Source organism: Loxodonta africana, chromosome 24 (genome assembly GCF_030014295.1).
Source record: "Loxodonta africana isolate mLoxAfr1 chromosome 24, mLoxAfr1.hap2, whole genome shotgun sequence".
In the NCBI taxonomy this organism is placed as follows: domain Eukaryota; kingdom Metazoa; phylum Chordata; class Mammalia; order Proboscidea; family Elephantidae; genus Loxodonta; species Loxodonta africana.
The window spans coordinates 56,068,927-56,089,836 of record NC_087365.1 but is presented as its reverse complement, the minus strand read 5'-3'; the positions used below and the strand labels follow the sequence as shown (position 1 = coordinate 56,089,836).

Here is a 20,910-nt window from a genome sequence, read left to right as displayed (position 1 = left end):
ACTTAAATATTGTCTCATGCCTACAGTTCAGGTGTGACTCAGCTCATTGGTTTTGGGACCCAGGCAGAAAGAGCAGCCTCTCTGGGTTGTGGGATTCTCAAGGCAGAGGGACAAAGAGCAATGATGGGACCACACTGTAGCTCCTAAAACTTGTTTTAAAGTGGCACTAAATTCCACTAACCTTCATTGGCCAGGCGGATCACATAACCACGGCTAATGTCATTGTGGTGGGAAAGATAAGTCTTCTGTAGGAATGGGCTCAGTGGCGGGGAGGGGGTACAGATAGTTTGACAGCGATACAGTTTACCACAAGAGGGGAAACTTGAGCTGAATCTTATCAAAGGAATAGGATTCAGGTCCCTGAGTGGTGCAGATGGTTTAAACATTGTTTTTTTTAACCATAAGGTTGGAGGTTTAAGTCCACCCAGAGGGACCTCAGAAAAGAGGCCTGGTGATCCACTTCTGAAAAACTAGACATCGAAAACCCTATGGAGCACAGTTCGACACCTACACGGGGCTGCCACATGTCTGAATTGACTTAATGGCAACTGGTTTGGGGTTTGTTTTTTTTTTTTATTTAATAAGGGTCAAGGTAGACATAGGAGCCTTGGTGGCAGAGTGTTGAAGTACTCAGCTTCTAACCGAAAGTCTCGTTCACCAGCCGTTCTACAGGAGAAAGACATGGCAGCCTGCTTCCATAAAGATTTACAGCCTCGGAAACCCTGTGGGGCAGTTCTACTCTTTCCTATAGGGTTACTGTCATAGATTGAATTGAGTCCCCCGCAAAATATGTGTCAACTTGGCTAGATCATGAGTCCCAGTATCGTGTGATTGTCCACCATTTTGTCATCTGATGTGATTTCCCTCTGTGATTTCCTCCTGTCTCTATGATGTTCATGAGATGGGATTAGTGGCAGTTATGTTAATGAGCCAGAACTGAATCTACAAGATCAGATTGTGTCTTGAGTTCTACTCTGCCCAATAGGGTCACTGTGAGTCAGAATCAACTCGATGGCAACAGATAGGAAGGGGAGGTGGGTGACCAGTCAATCCAAAATGACGAATATTCATTACTTCTATGTTCTTTTCATAGTAGCAAGTGGAGGTGCCTTTAAAATGTTGCTTTGGCTGTCAAGCACTGTATCTTGTATATATCACCTCTTGGGGGAGTAGGTCTTAGACTGCCCCATGGGACACATCTTCCATGGGGTTACCTTATTATTGTAGACACAAACTGATGAGTGCTGTGATAGACATATGAATAAAATGTGGTAAGAACACAGACGAGGCATCCAGAGAAAATCAGGGAAGACTGCACTGAGGTGGTGAATTTGAGCAGGGTCTTGAAGGCTGAGTAGATGTTGAAGGATGATAATGCTGGATAAAACACCTGATATAATAGCTGATAGGTGGTCAATGAGTATCTATTTATTTGAGATAAATTGAGTGATCCCAGCCTAAGCATGTAAGATCTAGCAGAATTCTGTTCTCCCTGGAAATCTGGGGCAAACTTTGTTTTGTTCTGCCACTTGTAATGTCATCTAGCCTGAAGACTACTGATTACAATCACAGGCTTTTGCTGATAGAAAATTTTCACTTATACTTTTGATAGCTCTCATCCAGACAAGTGAAGCTAATAGATGTTGAGTGAAAGTATAGAAGAAAAACTAGGATAAAAGTCACATTGTAATTTCTCAAAATGGGCTTTGAAAAGTTTTATGTTTGTGCTCAAGGATTTTCTGCAGGCTAGAAGGAAGCTTCTCTCAGACAGATAGGTGGAAGCCCCCATTCTGCCCAGAGCAGACATCCTCGGTTATAAGGACATGACAACCCTGAAACTATTGCCCTGAGTTCATCTTTAAACCATCAACCAAAAATATCCCCTGAAGTCTTCTGAAAAACAAATGGTAGTTTAGCTTAACTGATAAAGAATGTCTTGAAAAAAAAGAACCAGAGAAAGAAAGAGAGAATCCCTTAAAAAGAAACTCAAAAGATTTACAACAGAGATAATGGAAGTTTGAAGAAAAGGAAATATTTTTGGTGATTTAAAAAGAAAAAAAAAAAACTATCAAATTAGAATTCTATTCTGTGAAAATAACTTTGAAGAATGAAGAGTTCGTGCTCTGGGTAGAATGTAAGAAACAACCTACTTTATAAATGTTTCTCCCATCCTAACAATTAGAACAAACTGAATAGTCTAAAAAACTGCTTTGAGCCTATCAGAGAACTGAGATCTAAGGCATTCTGGTGAATTGAAGTCATAAGGTTGGTCAGCTCCTCCAAGAAGAGACAGGATGTATAAACTGTTTTACTCTTGGCAGAATGTGGGAGGTGACCACTATGTGATGAACACATCTGTAATTTTGATGAATTCTTATGGGACAAATATGGGCTAGCATGACTGTTTGCTAGCAGACCTAAAAAATAAGAGCTGTTTGAGCTGGGCTCACAGTAATGGATTAATCCACACTGACATGGGGAGGATGAGAAGGTGGGAACTACGGCTGCTCTCGGAGAGAGTGATGGTGCAAATTGTCCTCTGTTCTTGAGAAATATGGCTGGCTCCAAGAAGCTGTAGGTTAGCTGATACATAGAAAATAGTTGAAAACAAGCTATTTCTAATTGTTCGCGGTCATCCTGACTATGTTGAATCTCCTGTATAAAAACCCCTCATGTCGTCTGAACTTCGGAGCATTTCATACTTTCACTTTATGCTCTCCAACTCAGGTTGTTCTATTCCCCAATAAAACTCATTCCTTTAAAAAAAAAAAAAAAAGAATGTCTGCCTTGGGCATTGTACTCTTTTAAGATCTGTATGGAATCAAAGTGACAACAGCAACTCGAAAGATTAGATAAGAAACTTAGAGGACATTGAGTTTATGTTAAGGTAGAGGAACAACTCAGAAATGGAGGGTGAGAATGGTTGCACAACTTAAAGGATGTAATCTGTGTCACTGAATTGTACATGCAAAAACTGTTGAATTGGTGTGTTTTGCTGTGTGTATTCTCAACAACAACAACAAAATAAAAAAGGAAAAAGAAAAAGGACAGGAAAAGCCATCGGAGTGAAGACTCGTCCATCTGCCACCATGCTGAGATCTCTGTGCACAGCCCTCTGACTGCCCACAGTACTTAGGCAAACAAATTTATTGTGTGCTTGATAAAGACACTTGCCATGTGTAAGTGCCATAGCTGCTTTGTTCCCATTTCTTACTCCAACAAAATTAATCTAAATAAAAGAAAAAAAAAAAAAAACCATCGTGGAAAATGAGGTAAGATTCACAGCAGAGTCCCAAGAGGTTATCAGAATCATTCAGTGGGAGAGGGAAGTTCCACCTCCCACCCTTTTATCCATTTCCACCTGCCCCATCCTTAGGCTTCCCCAAGAATGGAGATACTCATCTGATAGGAACATTAAAAAAAAAAAAAAAAAATCCCACTAGGATGGCTAAGAGAAAAAATCAAACAGAAAATAACAAATGTTGGAAGGGATGTGGGGAAATTGGAACCATTATCCATTGCTGATGGGAATGCAAAGTATTACAGCCGTTGTGGAAAACTGTTACAATTCCTCAAAAAACTAAAAATAACATATGATCCAGCAATTCTACTCCTAGGTATGTACCCAATACTCTTGAAGGCAAAAACTCAGACACTTGTACACCAATGCTCATTGCAGCACTATTCACAGTAGTCAAAAGGTAGAAACAACCTAAATGCATATCAGCAGATGAATGGATAAAAAAAAATGTGGTACATACATACAATGGAATACTACTCAGCCAATAGGAAAAATCAAGTCTTAGTATGGATGGAGCTTGAACACAATATGCCAAGTGAAGTAAGTCAATCACAAAAGGGCAAATATTGTATCACCTCACTTATGTAAAAAGACAAGAACACTCAAATGTATAGAGACAAAGTTTATTAGTGGTTTCCGGGGGGAAAGGAGGGGGAAAGGGAGGTTATTGCTTATGGAGTACTGAGTTTCAGTTTATGGTGATGGAAAATTCACATTGATTTAGGGTAAAGTTGCAGTTTTTTATTGTAAGTGCTGTTAATAAGTTGTACACCTGTAAAAAGTTTAATTGGCAAAAGTTGTGTGATAGATATATTTACAACAATGATTAAAAAAAAAAGAGTAGCACTGAGACTGCTTGTGTACAACCAAAAACCTCATGGGATTGGGTTCCTTGACTTGGAGATACAGGGTCATGGTTTCACAGGAAATCCCAGTGAGTTGGCTTAAGAATGTGTTCAGTGCTTCTGTTCTATCTTCTCTTCATGGAGTAGTGTCTGGGGTCTTAAAAGCTTGCAAGTGGCCATCTAAGGAATGACAATTGGTCTCCATTTGCCTGGAGCAACAGAGGAAGGAGGAGAGTCAGGAATAGGAGGAGGATATGGAATGTGTGGCTGATTGCCTCTGTGAACAACTGTCCCTTTGCTGTTAGACAAGAGCTGGATGGTGCCCGGCTACCATTACTGAACATTTTGATCAGAGTCTGTGGAAGAATCCTTATCAAAAGGGGGATAATGCTGAACAGAATTTAAAATTCTAATGGACTTAAGACTTTCTGCAGCCATGGAAGCTACATGAACCCCTGAAAGTTGCCCTGAGATAAACCAAAAATATCCCCTGAACTCTTCTTAAAACCATACGATAGTTTAGCTTAACTATTAAAAAATAAATATATGTCTTGAGCATTATTCTCTCTCAAGAACTATCTATATGGGATTAAATTGACAGTGGCAACTCAGAAGATTAAATAGGAACCTTAGGGGGCAGTTAGTTTATGTTAATAGGAGAGAAACAACTCAGAAAAGTAGGGTGAGAATAGTTGTACAACTTGAAGAATTAATGTTACTGAATCAGTTGTACATGTAGAAACTGTTAAATTAGTGTATGTTCTGCTGTGTATATTCTCAACAAAATAAATTTTTTTAAAAAAAGAAAAGAAAATTACCCATCTATTCTTTTTTTCAGGATGAACCAGAAAGTAATGAGCTTGATTACCTATGGGTTATGTGTGAGATCTTGCTGGGAGGACTTGGAAAGAAGGAACATTTCTCCGAGGTTACCTTTTGGAATAGTTTTCCACGTTTGGAACCATAGTAGCATTTGACATATTCAAAGAAATAAAATTAAATCAACAAAGATAGGAGGAAAACCCCAAAATAGAATGCAAAATGAAACAAAGATAACTGTATTTCAAACGAATGATGTGATCACAGTGAACAGGGCGAAATCAACCTGATTAACCTTTGAACACAGAGAACTTTGACCATGTCTTCAGTCTAAAGCAAGGGTTGGCAAACTACAGCCCAAAGGTCAAATCTGGCCCACCACCTATTTTTGTAAATAAAATGTTCACAGCACAGCCACTCGTTTATGTGCTGTGTGTGGCCTCTTTCATTCTTTTATGGCAGAATTGAGTAGGTGGAACAGACTGTGTAGTCTGCAAGCTTAAGATATTTACTGTTTGATCCTTTACAGAAAAAGTTGGCCAGCTCCTTGTGTACTGACCAAAAAAAAAAAAACAAACCTGTACATAAATCTTAAACTATATTTTGTGTATTTGTATTTTGTATGGATGTTGTTGTTAGGTGCTATTAAGTCAGTTCCGACTCATAGCGACCCCATATACAACAGAACAAAACACTGCCCAGTCCTGCACCATCATTACAATTGTTGTCACGGTTGAGCCCACTGTTGCAGCCACTTAGTCCGTCTTGTAGAGGGTCTTCCCCCTCTTCACCGACCTTTTGCTTTACAAAGTGTGGTGTTCTTCTCCAGGGACTGTTCCCTCCTGGTAACATGTCCAAAGTATGTGAGATGAAGTCTTGCCATCTTTGCTTCTAAAGAGCATTCTGGCAGTACTTCTTCCAAGACAGATTTGTTTGTTCTTCTGGCAGTCCATGGTATTGCCAGTATTCTTTGCCAACACCATAGTTCAAAGCCATCAATTTTTCTTTGGTCTTATTCATTGTCAGTTCATTTTGTATGAATATGGGTGAACTAAAACCACTTTCTTTGAATTTTAAGATTAAATAAATGAGTACACTGATGTTAGAAGTCAGGTTTCTCACTACTGTAGAAGTTACCCGATTGGGGTCCGTGCCCTGGAACAGAGAGAGAGAAATTTTATTAGGAGGTGACACCAATGGTTTGGTGGGCTTTGAGCAGGGGGAACTGTGGCAGAGTGGGGAAAGGCTTGGTGGTGGCTTCAAAAAGAGCCTGTCCTGAACAGCTAAGAGGGGTCTGTCATAAGGGGGCCGAGAGGAGGCCTGCCCTCAGGAGCCTGCACAGCCGAGAGGAGCTGAGAGAGCTGTCCTGCCCTTCTGAAGAAGGGAGACTTTGCCTGCAGCCTTCCTGATCCTGAGTTGTACGTTGTTCCTTAGTAAACCACTTAACTGTAAGTATGGCAGTGAGTTCTATGTGGCTGTTGCAACAGATTATCGAACCCAGAAGAGAAGCAGGAAGCATTGTGAGGAGGACGGCTGGTGTTAGAATTGGTAAAAAGGTTGGAGGGTGGATGTATGTCTGACTTCCACCTCAAGGGAGCCCGCTTTGGGCTGATCCTGATCATGATCCCCCATGCAGTTGGACAGGTTCAAGTGCTACTCCTCTGCCATCCCCACACATACACCTTCTGCACTGGGAAGCCCACCAGACTGAGTGACTTTATGTCTTACCAGCCCTTTACAATGAGAAAAGTCACGAAGGAGATTTCCACACAGGAAACTTATTTCCAAGAAATTCCAAAGTGTTATGGGCAGTATATATCAATGTTAAGTCTCCATGGCTTAGAGGTTTTTAGTAGCAGAAAAAGCCTAACCATAATAGAACCTGTTTACAAGGCAGAACAATGTCTGATGTTACTTGAGAAGTTCCCAGTCAGGCTGACGTGTTGAAGAGGTTTTTGGTGTGGATTATCTGAATTAAAATACCTAAATGCACTGCCGTCAAGTCAGTTCTGACTCAGTGGCCTTATAGGACAAAGTAGAACTGCCCCGTAGGGTTTCCAAGGCTGTAAATCTTTACTGAAGCAGAATGCCCATCTTCCTTCTGTGTCGGCTGGTGGGTTCGAATTGCAGACTTGTTGGTTAGCAACCGTGAGCTTTAACCACTGCACAACCAGGTCTCATTCTGGATTGCAATAGAATATGTAATTTGTAAAAATGGAATATAAGTGAATTATTGGTGGGAAACAAATTGTGTTGTATAAATTGTCGATTACAAGCGTGGCAATAAGATTGTTAGTTGCCCTTGAGTTAATTCTGATGTGTGGTGACCCCACATTACCAAGTAGAACTGCTCCATGAGGTTCTCAAGGCTGTGACCTTTCAGAAGCACATCACCAGGCTCTCTTTTGAACCACTAGACTTTTAGCCCGTTGTCAAGTGCATAACTGTTTGTGCCACCCAGGGACTCCAGCAATGAGATGCCGTCTGTCATGAGAGACGAACAGCCCAGGCTGCCCACTTATGGCTACTTAACCTTTCTCTCTCCAGCAGAACCGAAGCCAGAACTCTACCCCTGCTCCTCCTGCCTTCTGGCTGTCTCCTGTCAGCAATTCCTCAGCCAGCATGTGCTTCAGATCTTCTCAGTCTTCTGTGCACAACATCACTTCCATCCAGGGCGTTCCAGCCTAGGGCATCAGAAGCAGCCAGAGCAGCAGGATTCTGATCTCAGCTGCTGGAGGGAAAACACAGAAGGTCAAGACAGAGAAGTCTCCAGACTCCTGTGTGGGAGGACAGGGGAGGGAGAGACTTCAAGGGTGTTCTCCAGCCCACCCCGAAGAGAGTCAGCAAGCCCTGGAGAAGGCAATACAGAGGTAGGGATAGAGCCCAGCTCAGGCCAAAGGGTAGAGTCTGTGGAAAGAGGCAAAGGGCTGAAGGAATTAGAATTGTCGAGATTAGGAGCAGTCATCTATAGAGAGGATGAACCAGATTGTGGCCTGAAGTCAGACTTTATCACATACCAGAGGTTCCTCTTACAGGAGAAGCCCTTTGTGTGCAGTGAGTGTGGACGAGGCTTTACCCAGAAGTCAGCCCTCCTTAAGCATCAGAGGATACACACAGGAGAGAAGCCACATGTGTGCAAGGAGTGTGGGCGAGGGTTTAGCTATAAGTCAATTCTCACCACACACCAGAGGACGCACTCAGGGGAGAGACCTTACGTGTGCCTGGAGTGTGGGCAGGGCTTTAACCAGAAGTCAGGCCTCATCAGACATCAATGGAAACACACAGATAAGAAGCCTTATGTTTGCAGTGAGTGTGGCAAAGGCTTTACCCATAAATCAAGCCTCACTGTACACCAGAGGAAACACTCAGGGGAGAAGCCTTATGTTTGCAATGAATGTGGTCGAGGCTTTACCCAGAAATCAGTCCTCCTTACGCACCAGAGGACACACTCGGGGGAGAAGCCATATGTGTGCAAGGAGTGTGGGCAAGGCTTTAGCCGGCAGTCACGCTTCCTTCTCCACCAGTGGACACACTCAGGGGAGAAGCCACATGTGTGCAAGGTATGTGGGCGAGGCTTTATCCGGAAGTCAAATCTTATCACACACCAGAGAACACACTCAGGGGAGAAGCCATATGTATGCAAGGAGTGTGGGCGAGGCTTTAGCCAGAAGTCAGGCCTCCTTCTCCACCAGAGGACACACTCAGGAGAGGAGACATATGGGTGCAAGGAGTGTGGTCGAGACTTTAGCCAGAAGTCTCACCTCGTTCTCCACCAGAAGACACACTCAGGAGAGAAACCACATGTGTGCAAGGAGTGTAAGCGAGGCTTTAAACGGAAGACAAATTTCATCAGACACCAGAGGACACACTCAGGCGAGAAACCTTACGTGTGCTTGGAGTGTGGGCGAGGCTTTAGCCAGAAGTCAGGCCTCCTTCTCCACCAGAGGACACACTCAGGGTAGAAGCCATATGTGTGCAGTGAGTGTGGCTGAGGTTTTAGCCAGAAGCCAGGCCTCGGCAGACATCAGAAGACACACTCAGATAAGAAGTCTTGTGTTTGCAGTTAGTGTGGCCAGTGCTTTAACTGCAGATCACTCTTCACGCACCAGAGCACACAACAAAAGGTCTGTGTGTGCAGGGAAAATGGGCAAGAATTGGGGGGAAAAGCACATTTCGGTGTACGTCAGAGAATGGGTCTTTTTTGGGTGGGGAGAATTCTTATGTGGGGAGGGAGAATGGGAGGTGCTGTAGCAATAAGTTACACCCCCTCTTGCACCAGAAGACAGGGAGGGAGCTGTGTGGGCAGGGCCTGTGGGCGGAGCTTCATTCTCCTGTCCCTACTCAACTTAGTACAGAATGTTGCCACCACCTGTTACTGCTTCACCCACCTCTGAGGAGTTTCAAAAGTCTCCTGATTGCCTGTACTCTGAGGTGATGGTGTCAGTAGTAACTAAGTAGACTAATTTTCCACTTTGGGTAACTAGATGGAATAGAAAATTAGAAAGCTTAAGTAATCCTGGAATGGTTGAGCTGTTTGATACAGCAGTTCTTTCCCATGATTTGTTGTCTTTTTACTGTAATAAAATTTTTCTTTAATAAACCGTAACTCAGGCTCTGTCACTCATCTCTTCTAAATGGCACATGGAATTCAAATTCACACTCCAAGTTTCTTGAATGAATTCAACCCTTAAGAAAAAAAAGTCCTAAATGTGTTTATTGGGGAATCTGATCCTTTACATGGGGAGAGGCCTGATCTAGGTTATGGAGACAGATGCCAGGAGACAGGACAGAATGTCCCACATCTCCAGGGACTCAATTACCTCTTCCCCTAACTGATAATTTTTTCTGTCACTACCTTCTCTTGGCTTCTGTGAAAGCTCCCTTCCCTGGTTTTCCTTCTTGCTTTCTAGTCTCTATTCTGGTCTGCTGAATCTTTCTCCACCCATGGAAGTATTGCTGTTCCCTAATGCTCAGTTCCCAGTCCTAACTCCAAGGTCCTTTTAACCACCCACTGTCCCTCACTTTGAAGTCAGCTTTCCAGAGCCTTCCACATTCCAGGGTCAGGTCCTTTAACCATATCCAGACTGTTCTCCAGTCTTGTTGCTTTGGGCCTCTTGGCCACTCTGTACATCAGGTCAACAATTATCAGTCTAAAGACCCCTAAACACATTTCTAATACTAGGTGTATGTCCCCTCAGCCTTCCAATCCTAGGACCCAGTCCTGCTACTGACAACTCTGACATCATTCAAATAACTACTCTGAGACAGCCTAGCCATACTACCTCCATTGTTCTACACTCTGAGGACCTGGCCCTGTAGCCATGCCCTGTCTAGTGCTCTTCCTTCCGAGCCCAAATTTCCCAGTTTGGCGCGGTAAAGAGCTGGACTGTTGACCAAAAGGTTGGCAGTTTGAATCCACCAGCCACTCCTTGGAAACCCTATGGGGGCAGTTCTACCCCGTCCTATAGCGTTGCCATGAATCAGAACTGGCTCAATGGCAGCGGGTTTAGGTTTTTTTGGCATGTCCTGCTCTTATCCCGTGTCCTGGTCAGTAACTATTCACTGCAGAGGGCTTGGTTAGGCTCTGGAAAATTTGTTTGCCCAGTTGGAGTTTGCCAGGCCGACAGAATGGGTATCAGACTTTGAGAATCAGAAAAAGCACTGAGTGTTTCTGACACCCCATCAAAGCAGGGCATGGGAAAATGTCAGATGAGTCACTGGCCCCAGCCTCTACCCACTTTCCCTCACCTTGAAGTCTGCTTTCGAGAGGATCCTGATTCTGCTCAGGTGGGGAGGTAGGGTAGGAGCGCCTGGGGTGGTGGGCCCCTGTTCTTTGCCACCTTTGCCCTAATGTCCCTTGGCCAGAACTCCCCCCTGGTCAGAACTGGAAGCCATGGGGAAAGGGATATGGATATGTAATCCCTAGGGGTTCGAGGGGTTAGCGTTCCTGATAACCCCAAGGCCTCTTCCCTGCTGTTGGGGATAAATGCAACCAAGAAAACCAGCACCTTTCTTGGGAAAAAGGGATGGAAATAAGAGAAAACAGTGCATACTTACCTTACCAAAATCCCCCATAACCTGTAGCAACCTCAGCCATGCCCAGGGATGGCCTGTCAGTCCTGGCCTAGCAGAGGGAGGAAGCAAAGGGGTCATCTTTCCAGACCTGGCAGGAGGCTCCCCAGACTGCTGCTTGCTTCCTCCTTTGTATCTTAGAAGGTCTGCTGGAATCAGGTCCCCATCACTCCATCCCAGCGGGAAGCAGAACTGAGGTGTGCTGAGGTCTGCAGCGGAGAAAGCAAGGGGGAGGCTCTAGAAAGGGACCCACGAATGCCCCACCATCCCAGACTTTGGCTGTGGTGCCCAGGGAGGATGATGAGGTTAGATTCTGTGTTAGGAGCCCATGGCTGATTCCTGACATTAGGTCAGTGGTCTCAAACTCAAATACCTGCAGAGCCCAGACAAATCCTGCTGAGGGAATGAAACCCAGATTGGGGGTGAGGGACACTGTGGAGAATCAGGAAGCTCACACTCAGGCCGGTTCTTGGCATCCTTGCTGGCCTCACCATTTGATCCCACTCCAAAAAGTGCCTGGAGCCCCAACTCTTTTTGGCTTTTTCCTTTAATTGTCCAAAAGCTCTGCCCCTTCTTTGAGCTATGACCTTGAATTCAGAACCCTCCATTATTCCTCACCTCCAGCTTCAGAACTCTTTTTCATGTTGATTTTTGCTGAGTTTTCTGAAAGGTGGTAGTGGATTATGGAAAATGAATGTCAACTTCAATGTGGAAATATTTGACCCAGTAATTGTGATGGGTTATCAGGTTGTACCTTGTCCCTTCTTTTCACTTCCCTGGGGAACTAGGAGGCTAGTTTTTGACTGGAAGAAACAGAGCTTACTTTTAGGAACTTTACTGGTTCCTACTGGTTCTTAGCTGTCTCTCTCTTGTGATCTGACTGAAGAGCTTGTAGAGACTCTGCTACTTCGGTAGCAAAGTGGACAGCCTGTGTACTGTGTCCATGGGAAAGGCACCACAGAGAGGATGTAGGTGAGGGGACATTCAGGGTGCCTGGCAACCTGACAGCACCTGGTTGTGAAGTTAGGTACAGTGATTTACGATGGACCCAAACATACCACAATCCTGACGATGGCGTGCAGGACCGGGCAACATTTCATTCATATATGAAGTCACCGTGAGTCCGAACCCACTCAGTAGCAACTAACAACAACCGTTTCTACTCAACATGTGTTTCTCATATACCCAACATAAGCACATTTAAGTTTTGTAACAACTTTCTTTTCTAAAAGAGAACAGACAGAGGATTCTCTGCAAATGTGAGGCTCTAAGACAGTGTGATCTCATCCATTGGTAAATATCATGCTTTTTATTCTTTCCAATATGCGTGAACATAGGATAAAATCCATGTTCTCATGTAATCATTGTCTAAAGATTTCTTGTTCAGCCCTGTGGCACATTCTTTCATTTTAATTTCGGGAATTGTTTTGGAAAATAGCCAAACACTCAACTACTGTTTGATTAAAGACAAGTTTGGGAGAGGGGGAATATGACATTCTGGAATCCCATGAAAATGAAACTAGGTACCTAGTGTTCCATCCACCAGTGTCCTAAAAAAGAACAAATACATTCCTCCTCTGAGTGTTGGGGCAACAGCCGAGGATTGGAGCAACTCATCAGGATGCAGACCACAAGAACCAATCCCAGCTTACCTTGCTCCCCGAGCTGTCCAAGGCAGAGCTGCCTCAGCAGCCCTCTACTGCTGGTCATCACTTCCTTTGGGAACTAGAAGGTTGTATTTTGATTTGGAGTGTTTTAATGCTACTCGGAATGGTTTTTGTGTTAGCTGCTTCTCCTTTGTGTCTGTGCTAATAACGAAGGATAACAGTAGCAGGGCCTACTTCATCTAGTGAACACCGCCACTAAGTGAGGAGCCCAACCTGTGACAATCTTAGAGAGTAACATTGCAAGATTGGAGGTTTGTCTGCCTAAACTTTGAAACATGAGATTTTCGGCTGAATATATTGGTCGAGGAATTCTAGGGGGTTGAAGACATGCTTTGGGGAATAAGAGAGGAAACTTAAGAGAAATGAAAGATAAGGCTGAAACAGCCTGGAGAGACGAGGATAAATTTAGGAAGTGAGAAGTGTTGGAATTGTCCTGGCAAAATTACACCTGAACAATAGCGGTAGCACCATGGACTGAAAGATGATAAGAGTTTGTAGGGTTTGCCTTAAAAGCAGTTGGTGAGTGACTGGATGTAGAAGACAAGGCGAGAACCTAAGAACTCCCACAAACACAGCTTCCCAACAGCAGAATGTGGCAGAAACAACGCTGCATCACTTGTGAAGCCAGGCCTCACAAGACCCTGCAGCTTCAATTCTTGCTGGCCTGAGACCATAGTGTGAAGAGGCCTGGGCTGGCCACGCGCAGAGGTAGGTAAGAATGATAGCCAGCCTCTGCAGACACATGAGTGAGGCCCTTGGATTATCCAGCCCTGGTCTATCTGCCGAATAACCACAGGAGTGATCCTGGGTGAGAACAAGGGAAGACTCCCCCAGCCAATCCACAAAACAGTGCCTTGTCACTGCTGTAAGCCAACAAACTTGGCAAGGTGGGGTGGGCTGCTACTCAGAAAAAGATGAGTTTTGTAGTGGTGGCCTACAACATGGCAGCCCTAGCGTTGGGGTTCTTAATTGCATTGTCTCGTTTAATCCTCTCAGCAGCCTAACCGAGGTGGTACTGTTACTCTCTGCCTTTTACAGATGAGGAATCTGAAGCAGAGACTTAACTAGCACAGCTAAGGTTGCCCAGTGAGTCAGGAGAGGAGCCAGTACCGAAGCCCAGGCTCTAACCCCTGTGTAATCAACACCGTTACACTGTTTCCCCGCCACCCACCGCACCCCGGGTCCGTGGTCAGCTAGTCCCTGATAAGGCGGCCTGCGTGGCTGCAAGGCCACTTCGACGCGCCCCTCCATGCGGACATGCGCAGTAAGCCGCAAAGTGTTCGCAGATCAACTGCATGCGTCTCACCCCGAAAAACACACCCCCAGCCGCCGTTACACTGCGCCCCCACACGTTTGTTAGTTCCTGAAATTGCCCGGCTGTTTTCAGAAAAAAAAAAAAAAGCGTCATGAATTAGGTATAACTTCCCGAAGCTAATAACTACCGTGGAATCCACAACCTCAGGGAGCTTGATTTGAGACTTAGTCTCCAAGCTCCTTGCTTGACCGCTGGCGTTAAAGTCCATTTTCTTAAAGGCCTGGGGTCTCTCAGTTGGCTCCAGGGGTTGCACCAGACGGGACTCGCACTCACTGGGTTACTGCTGTGCTATTGTTTTTTCCTATAAACCTCGTCCCTTTGTCCCCAGCTGTATTGCAGTCCGTCATTTTAACTTTCTATCTCCTCAGTAGCCCCCGTTTGACGAATTCTCCTGCAATTAGTAGGATTTGCTGCTGCCTGGTCTGGGCCAGAGGCTGTACCAGGGACCGGTGGTGTAAAAGTCAAATCACAGGGGAATCCTACCTCCAAGGTAAGCCACACACACGCGCGTGAACACACACACACACACACCCAGAAACAAATGTCAGAAGCTTTCAGTGCCAATACACGGATCTCCTAGTTACTGTTATTATCAACAGCTGTTTTTCTGAATCCTTACTACTGTCCGGCGCTATCCTAAACACTTAGCACCCTTTCTCATACCCCGCACCAGCTCAGGCAGGCATGTTCTGTTGCCCTGTTTCTGTCAGCCTCTAGATGAGGCTGAGCTTAGAGAGATGACTAGTCTTCTCCAAGGCTACACAGCCACTAAGCGGCAGAGCCAGAACTGGAATCTGGGTTCGTCTGCTCCCCTACTGTTCTCTCGCTCTCTGGTTACCCTGCCTCCTAACACATCTTGCATACATGCATTTGAAAATATTTATTTAGCACCTGTTAAGGCCAGGCTCAGTTCCCTCCTGCAAACGCATTGCCATCAAGTCGATTCCGACTCATTCTGACCCTATAGGACAGAGTAGAACTGTCCCATAGGGTTCCCCAGGCTTCTTTATGGAAGCAGGCTGCCACATCTTTCTCCCACGGAGTGACTGGTAGGTTCGAATGGCTGACCTTTTGGTTAGCAGCTGAGCGCTTAACCAGTGTGCCACCAGGGCTCCTCATTCCCTCCTGAAACTTATGTTCTAATGAGAAGGACAAACAAGAAAACCAAATGAATAAGTGTACAATATAACATTAATGTAATAAGTGTTAAAAAAAAAAAAAACTAGGGTAGGGGGACTGAGAGTGATGGGTACAATTTTTGCTAGACGGTCAGAGAAAGCCTCCCTGAGGTGCATGTCGGGGTAGACATGGGGGTAAAGCCCTGGGGCGGGAGCTGTCCTCACTGGGTTTGATGAACATCAAGGAGACCAGTGTGACTGGACCATGATGAATGAGGGGAAAAGTTGGAAGAGATGAAGCTGGAGAAGGAGGCAGCAGCCCGACCATGGAGGGCTGGATTTTATTCCACGTGTGCTGGGCAGTCATTGGGGGTGGGGGCAGGACAGGGACAGCAGCTGACATAATCCCAGTACATTATAGAAGGATCCCTCTGGCTGCTATGAGAGCAGACGTGGAAACGCACCAGTTGGGGGCTCCTTCAGTGATCCAAGAGATGGTGGCTAGGACTGGGGTGGTAACAGTGAATCGGGTTGGAACAGTCAGATTGCAGACCTTTTGAAAGTAGGGCCCAGAGGAGCTGCTGCCAGACTGACTGTGAGATGGGAAAGAAAGGGAGGAATGAAGGATGCTGCCAATTTGGCGTTTTGTTTTTTAACCTGAGTAACTGCTGAATGCTGCTGTTGCCCTCTTCCAAGATGGGGAACACTGGCGGAGAAGTTGTTGGAGGAAGAGGAGTATATAGAATCAAGAATTCTGTTTTCAACCTGTTAAATTGAATCTACTATCGAACATCTGTTATGGATTGAATTGTGTCCCCCCCAGAGTATGTGTCTTAAATCCTAAACTCAGTATCTGTGGTTATAATCCCATTTGGGAATGGGTTGCTTTTTGTTACGTTAATGAGGCAGGTTTAGCGTAGGGCTTAATTATGAGTCAATCTCTCTTTTTTTTTTATGTAATTTTTATTGTGCTTTAAGTGAAATTAAGTGAAAGTTTACAAATCAAGTCAGTCTCTCACACAAAAACCCATATATACCTTACTACACACTCCCAATTTTTTACACACTCCCAATTATTCTCCCGCTAATGAAACAGCCCGCTCTCTCCCTCCACTCTCTTTTCGTGTCCATTTCAGCAGCTTCTAACCCCCTCCACTCTCTCATCCCCCCTCCAGGCAGGAGATGCCAACATAGTCTCAAGTGTCCACCTGATCCAAGAAGCTCACTCCTCACCAGCATCCCTCTCCAACCCCTTGTCCAGTCGAATCCATATATGAAGAGTTGGCTTCGGGAATGGTTCCTGTCCTGGGCCAACAGAAGGTCTGGGGGTCATGACCACCAGGATCCTTCTAGTCTCAGTCAGACCATTAAGTCTGGTCTTATGAGAATTTGGGGTCTGCATCCCACTGCTCTCCTGCTCCCTCAGGGGTTCTCTGTTGTGTTGCCTGTCAGGGCAGTCATCGGTTGTAGCCGGGCACCATCTAGTTCTTCTGGTCTCAGGATGATATAGTCTCTGGTTCATGTGGCCCTTTCTGTCTCTTGGGCTCGTCATCGCCTTGTGTCCTTGGTGTTCTTCATTCTCCTTTGATCCAGGTGGGTTGAGACCAATTGATGCATCTTAGATGGCTGCTTGCTAGCGTTTAAGACCCCAGACAGCACTCTTCAAAGTGGGATGCAGAATGTTTTCTTAATAGATTTTATTATGCTAATTGACTTAGATGTCCCCTGAAACCATGGTCACCAAACGCCTGCCCCTGCTACACTGGCCTTTGAAGCATTCAGTTTATTCAGGAAACTTCTTTGCTTTTGGTTTAGTCCAATTATGCTGACCTCCCCTGTATTGTGTGCTGTCTTTCCCTTCACCTAAAGTAGTTCTTATCTACTATCTAAATAGTGAGTGCCCCTTTCTCACCCTTCCTCCCTCCACCCTCTCATAACCAGGAAAGAATGTTTTCTTCTCAGTTTAAACTGTTTCTCAAGTTCTTATAATAGTGGTCTTATACTACATTTGTTCTTTTGCAACTGACTAATTTCACTCAGAATAGTGCCTTCCAGGTTCCTCCACGTTATGAAATGTTTCACAGATTCATCACTGTTCTTTACCGATGTGTAGTATTCCATTGTGTGAATATACCATAATTTATTTATCCATTCATCCGTTGATGGGCACCTTGGTTGCTTCCATCTTCTTGCTATTGTAAACAGTGCTGCAATAAACATGGGTGTGCATATATCTGTTCGTGTAAAGGCTCTTATTTCTCTGGGATATATTCCAAGGAGTGGGATTGCTGGATTGTATGGTAGTTCTATTTCTAGCTTTTTAAGGAAGCGCCAAAATGATTTCCAAAGTGATTGTACCATTTGATATTCCCACCAGCAGTGTATAAGTGTTCCAATCTCTCCACAGCCTCTCCAACATTTATTCTTTTGTGTTTTTCGGATTAATGCCAGCCTTGCTGGAGTGAGATGAAATCTCATTGTAGTTTTGATCTGCATTTCTCTAATGGGTAATGATCGTGAACATTTCCTCATGTATCTGTTAGCTACCTGAATGTCTTCTTTAGTCAAGTGTCTGTTCATATCTTTTGCCCATTTTTTAACTGGGTTATTTGTCTTTTTGCAGTATCATGTAGATTTTAGAGATCAGGCGCTGATCAGAAATGTCATAGCTAAAAACTTTCTCCCAGTCTGTAGGTAGTCTTTTACTCTTTTGGTGAAGTCTTTGGATGAGCATAGGTGTTTGATTTTTAGGAGCTCCCAGTTACCTAGTTTTTCTTTTACATTCCTTATGTTTTGTGTACTGTTTATGCCATGTATTAGGGCTCCTAACATTGTCCCTATTTTTTGTTCCATGATCTTTATCGTTTCAGATTTTATATTTAGGTCTTTGATCCATTTTGAGTTAGTTTTTGTGCATGGAGTGACGTATGGGTCTTGTTTCATTTTTTTCCGGATGGATATCCAGTTATGCCAGCACCATTTGTTAAAAAGACTGTCTTTTCCCCATTTAACTGACTTTGGGCCTTTGTCAAATATCAGGTGCTCATATATGCATGGATTTATATCTGGATTCTCAGTTCTGTTCCATTGGTCCATGTATCTGTTATTGTACCAGTACCAGGCTGTTTTGACTACTGTGGCGGTATAATAGGTTCTAAAATCAGGTAAAGTAAGGCCTCCCACTTTGTTCTTCTTTTTCAGTAATGCCTTATTTATCTGGGACCTCTTTCCCTTCCATATGAAATTGGTGATTTGTTTCTCCATCTCATTAAAGAATGTCCTTAGGATTTGGATCAGAATTGCATTAAATGTATAGATCGCTTTTGATAGAATAGACATTTTTATAATGTTAAGTCTTCCTATCCACGAGCAACGTCTGTTCTTCTGCTTATGTAAGTCTCCTTTGGTTTCCTGCAGAAGTGTACTGTAGTTTTCTTTGTATAAGTCTTTTACATCTCTGATAAGATTTATTCCTATGTATTTTATCTTCTTGGGGGCTACTGTAAATGGCATTGATTTGGTGATTTCCTCTTCGATGTTCTTTTTGTTGGTGTAGAGGAATCCAACTGATTTTTGTATGTTTATCTTGTATCCTGATACTCGGCTGAACTCTTCTATTAGTTTCAGTATTTTTCTGGAGGATTCCTTAGGGTTTTCTGTATATAAGATCATGCCACCTGCAAATAGAGATACTTTGTCTTCTTCCTTGCCAATCTGGATGCCCTTTATTTCTTTATCTAACCTAATTGCTCTGGCTAGGACTTCCAGCAGAATGTTGAATAAGAGTGGTGATAAAGGGCATCCTTGTCTGGTTCCCGTTCTCAAGGGGAGTGTTTTCAGGCTCTCTCCATTTAGGGTGATGTTGGCTGTTGGCTTTGTATAAATGCTCTTTATTATGTTGAGAAAATTTCCTTCTATTCCTATTTTGCTGAGAGCTTTTATCATGAATCATTGTTGAACTTTATCAAATGCCTTTTCTGCATCAATTGATAAAATCATGTGATTCTTGTCTTTTGTTTTATTTATGTGGTGGATTACATTAATTGTTTTTCTAGTGTTGAACCATCCCTGCATACCTGGTATGAATCCCACTTGGTCATGGTGAATTATTTTTTTGATATGTTGTGGAATTCAATTGGCTAGAATTTTGTTGAGGATTTTTGCATCTACATTCATGAGGGATATAGGTCTATAATTTTCTTTTCTTGTGGTGTCTTTACCTGGTTTTGGTATCAGGGATATGGTGGCTTCATAGAATGAGTTAGGTAGTATTCCGTCATTTTATATGCTCTGAAATACCTTTAGTAGTAGTGGTGTTAACTCTTCTCTGAAAGTTTGGTAGAACTCTGCAGTGAAGCCGTCCGGACCAGGGCTTTTTTTGTTGGGAGTTTTTTGATTACCTTTTCAATCTCTTTTTTTGTTATGGGCCTATTTAGTTGTTCTCCCTCTGTGTTAGTTTAGGTAGGTAGTGTATTTCTAGGAATTCATCCATTTCTTCTAGGTTTTCAAATTTGAGTATAGCTTTTCATAGTAATCTGATATGATCCTTTTAATTTCAGTTGGGGCTGTTGTAATATCGCCCATCTCATTTCTTATTTGGGTTATTTGCTTCCTGTCCTGTTTTTCTTTTGTCAGTTTGGCCAGTGGTTTATCAATTTTGTTGATTTTTTCAAAAAACCAGCTTTTGATCTTGTTAATTCTTTCAATTGTTTTTCTGTTTTCTATTTCATTTAGTTCAGCTCTAATTTTTATTGTTTGTTTTCTTCTGGTGCCTGTGGGTTTCTTTGGTTGCTCTCTTTCTATTTGTTCAAGTTGTAGGGATAATTCTTTGATTTTGGCCCTTTCTTCTTTTTGGATGTGTGCATTTATTGATATAAATTGGCCTCTGCACACCATTTTTGCTGTGTCCCAAAGGTTCTGATACGAAATGTTTCCATTCTCATTGGATTCTATGAATTCCTTTATTCCATCCTTAATGCCTTCTATAATCCATGTCTTTTTTCAGCAGGGTATTGTTCAGTTTCCAAGTGTTTGATTTCTTTTCCCGTTTTTGATTTCCACTTTTATGGCCTTATGGTCAGAGAAGATGCTTTGTAATATTTCAATGTTTTGGATTCTGTTAAGGCTTGCTTTATGACCTTATGCGTGGTCTATTCTAAAGAACGTTCCATGTGCGCTAGAAAAGAAAGTATAGTTGGTTGCTGTGGGGTGGAGTGTTACGTATATGTCTACGAGGTCAAGTTGGTTGATAGTAGCATTTAGATCATCCGTGTCTTTATTGAGCTTCTTTCTGGATGTCCTGTCCTTCACTGAAAGTGGTGTGTTAAAGTCTCCTACTATTACTGTGGAGCTGTCTATCTCACTTTTCAATGCTGATAGAATTTGTTTTATGTATCTTGTAGCCCTGTCATTGGGTGCATAAATATTTAATAGGGTTATATCTGCTTGGTGTATTGTCCCTTTAATCATTATATAGTGTCCTTCCTTATCCTTTCTGATGGATTTAACTTTAAAGTCTATTTTGTCAGAAATTAATATTGCCACTCCTGGTCTTTTTTGATTGTTGTTTGCTTGATATATTTTTTTCCATCCTTTGAGTTTTAGTTTGTGTCTCTATGTCTAAGGTGTGTCTCTTGTAGGCAGCATATAGACGGATCTTGTTTTTTGATCCATTCTGCCACTGTCTGTCTCTTTATTGGTGTATTTAGTCCATTGACATTCAGGGTAATTATGGATAGGTATGAATTTTTTTTATGAATTTAGTGCTATCCTT

At 43.4% G+C, this 20,910-nt stretch overlaps 1 protein-coding gene across 1 annotated transcript in view; it reads left to right on the top strand.

The window, feature by feature from the left end:
* LOC100675237 (zinc finger protein 343-like) overlaps window positions 1–11,850 on the top strand; it is a 31,840-nt gene extending 19,990 nt beyond the window's left edge. Inside the window, exon 5 of the mRNA XM_023538741.2 lies at window positions 7,513–11,850. Coding sequence (XP_023394509.1) covers window positions 7,513–8,927 — 1,415 coding nt within the window. The 3' untranslated portion in view covers window positions 8,928–11,850. The remainder of the gene's footprint in view (window positions 1–7,512) is intronic.
* The last annotated feature ends 9,060 nt before the right edge of the window (window positions 11,851–20,910 follow it).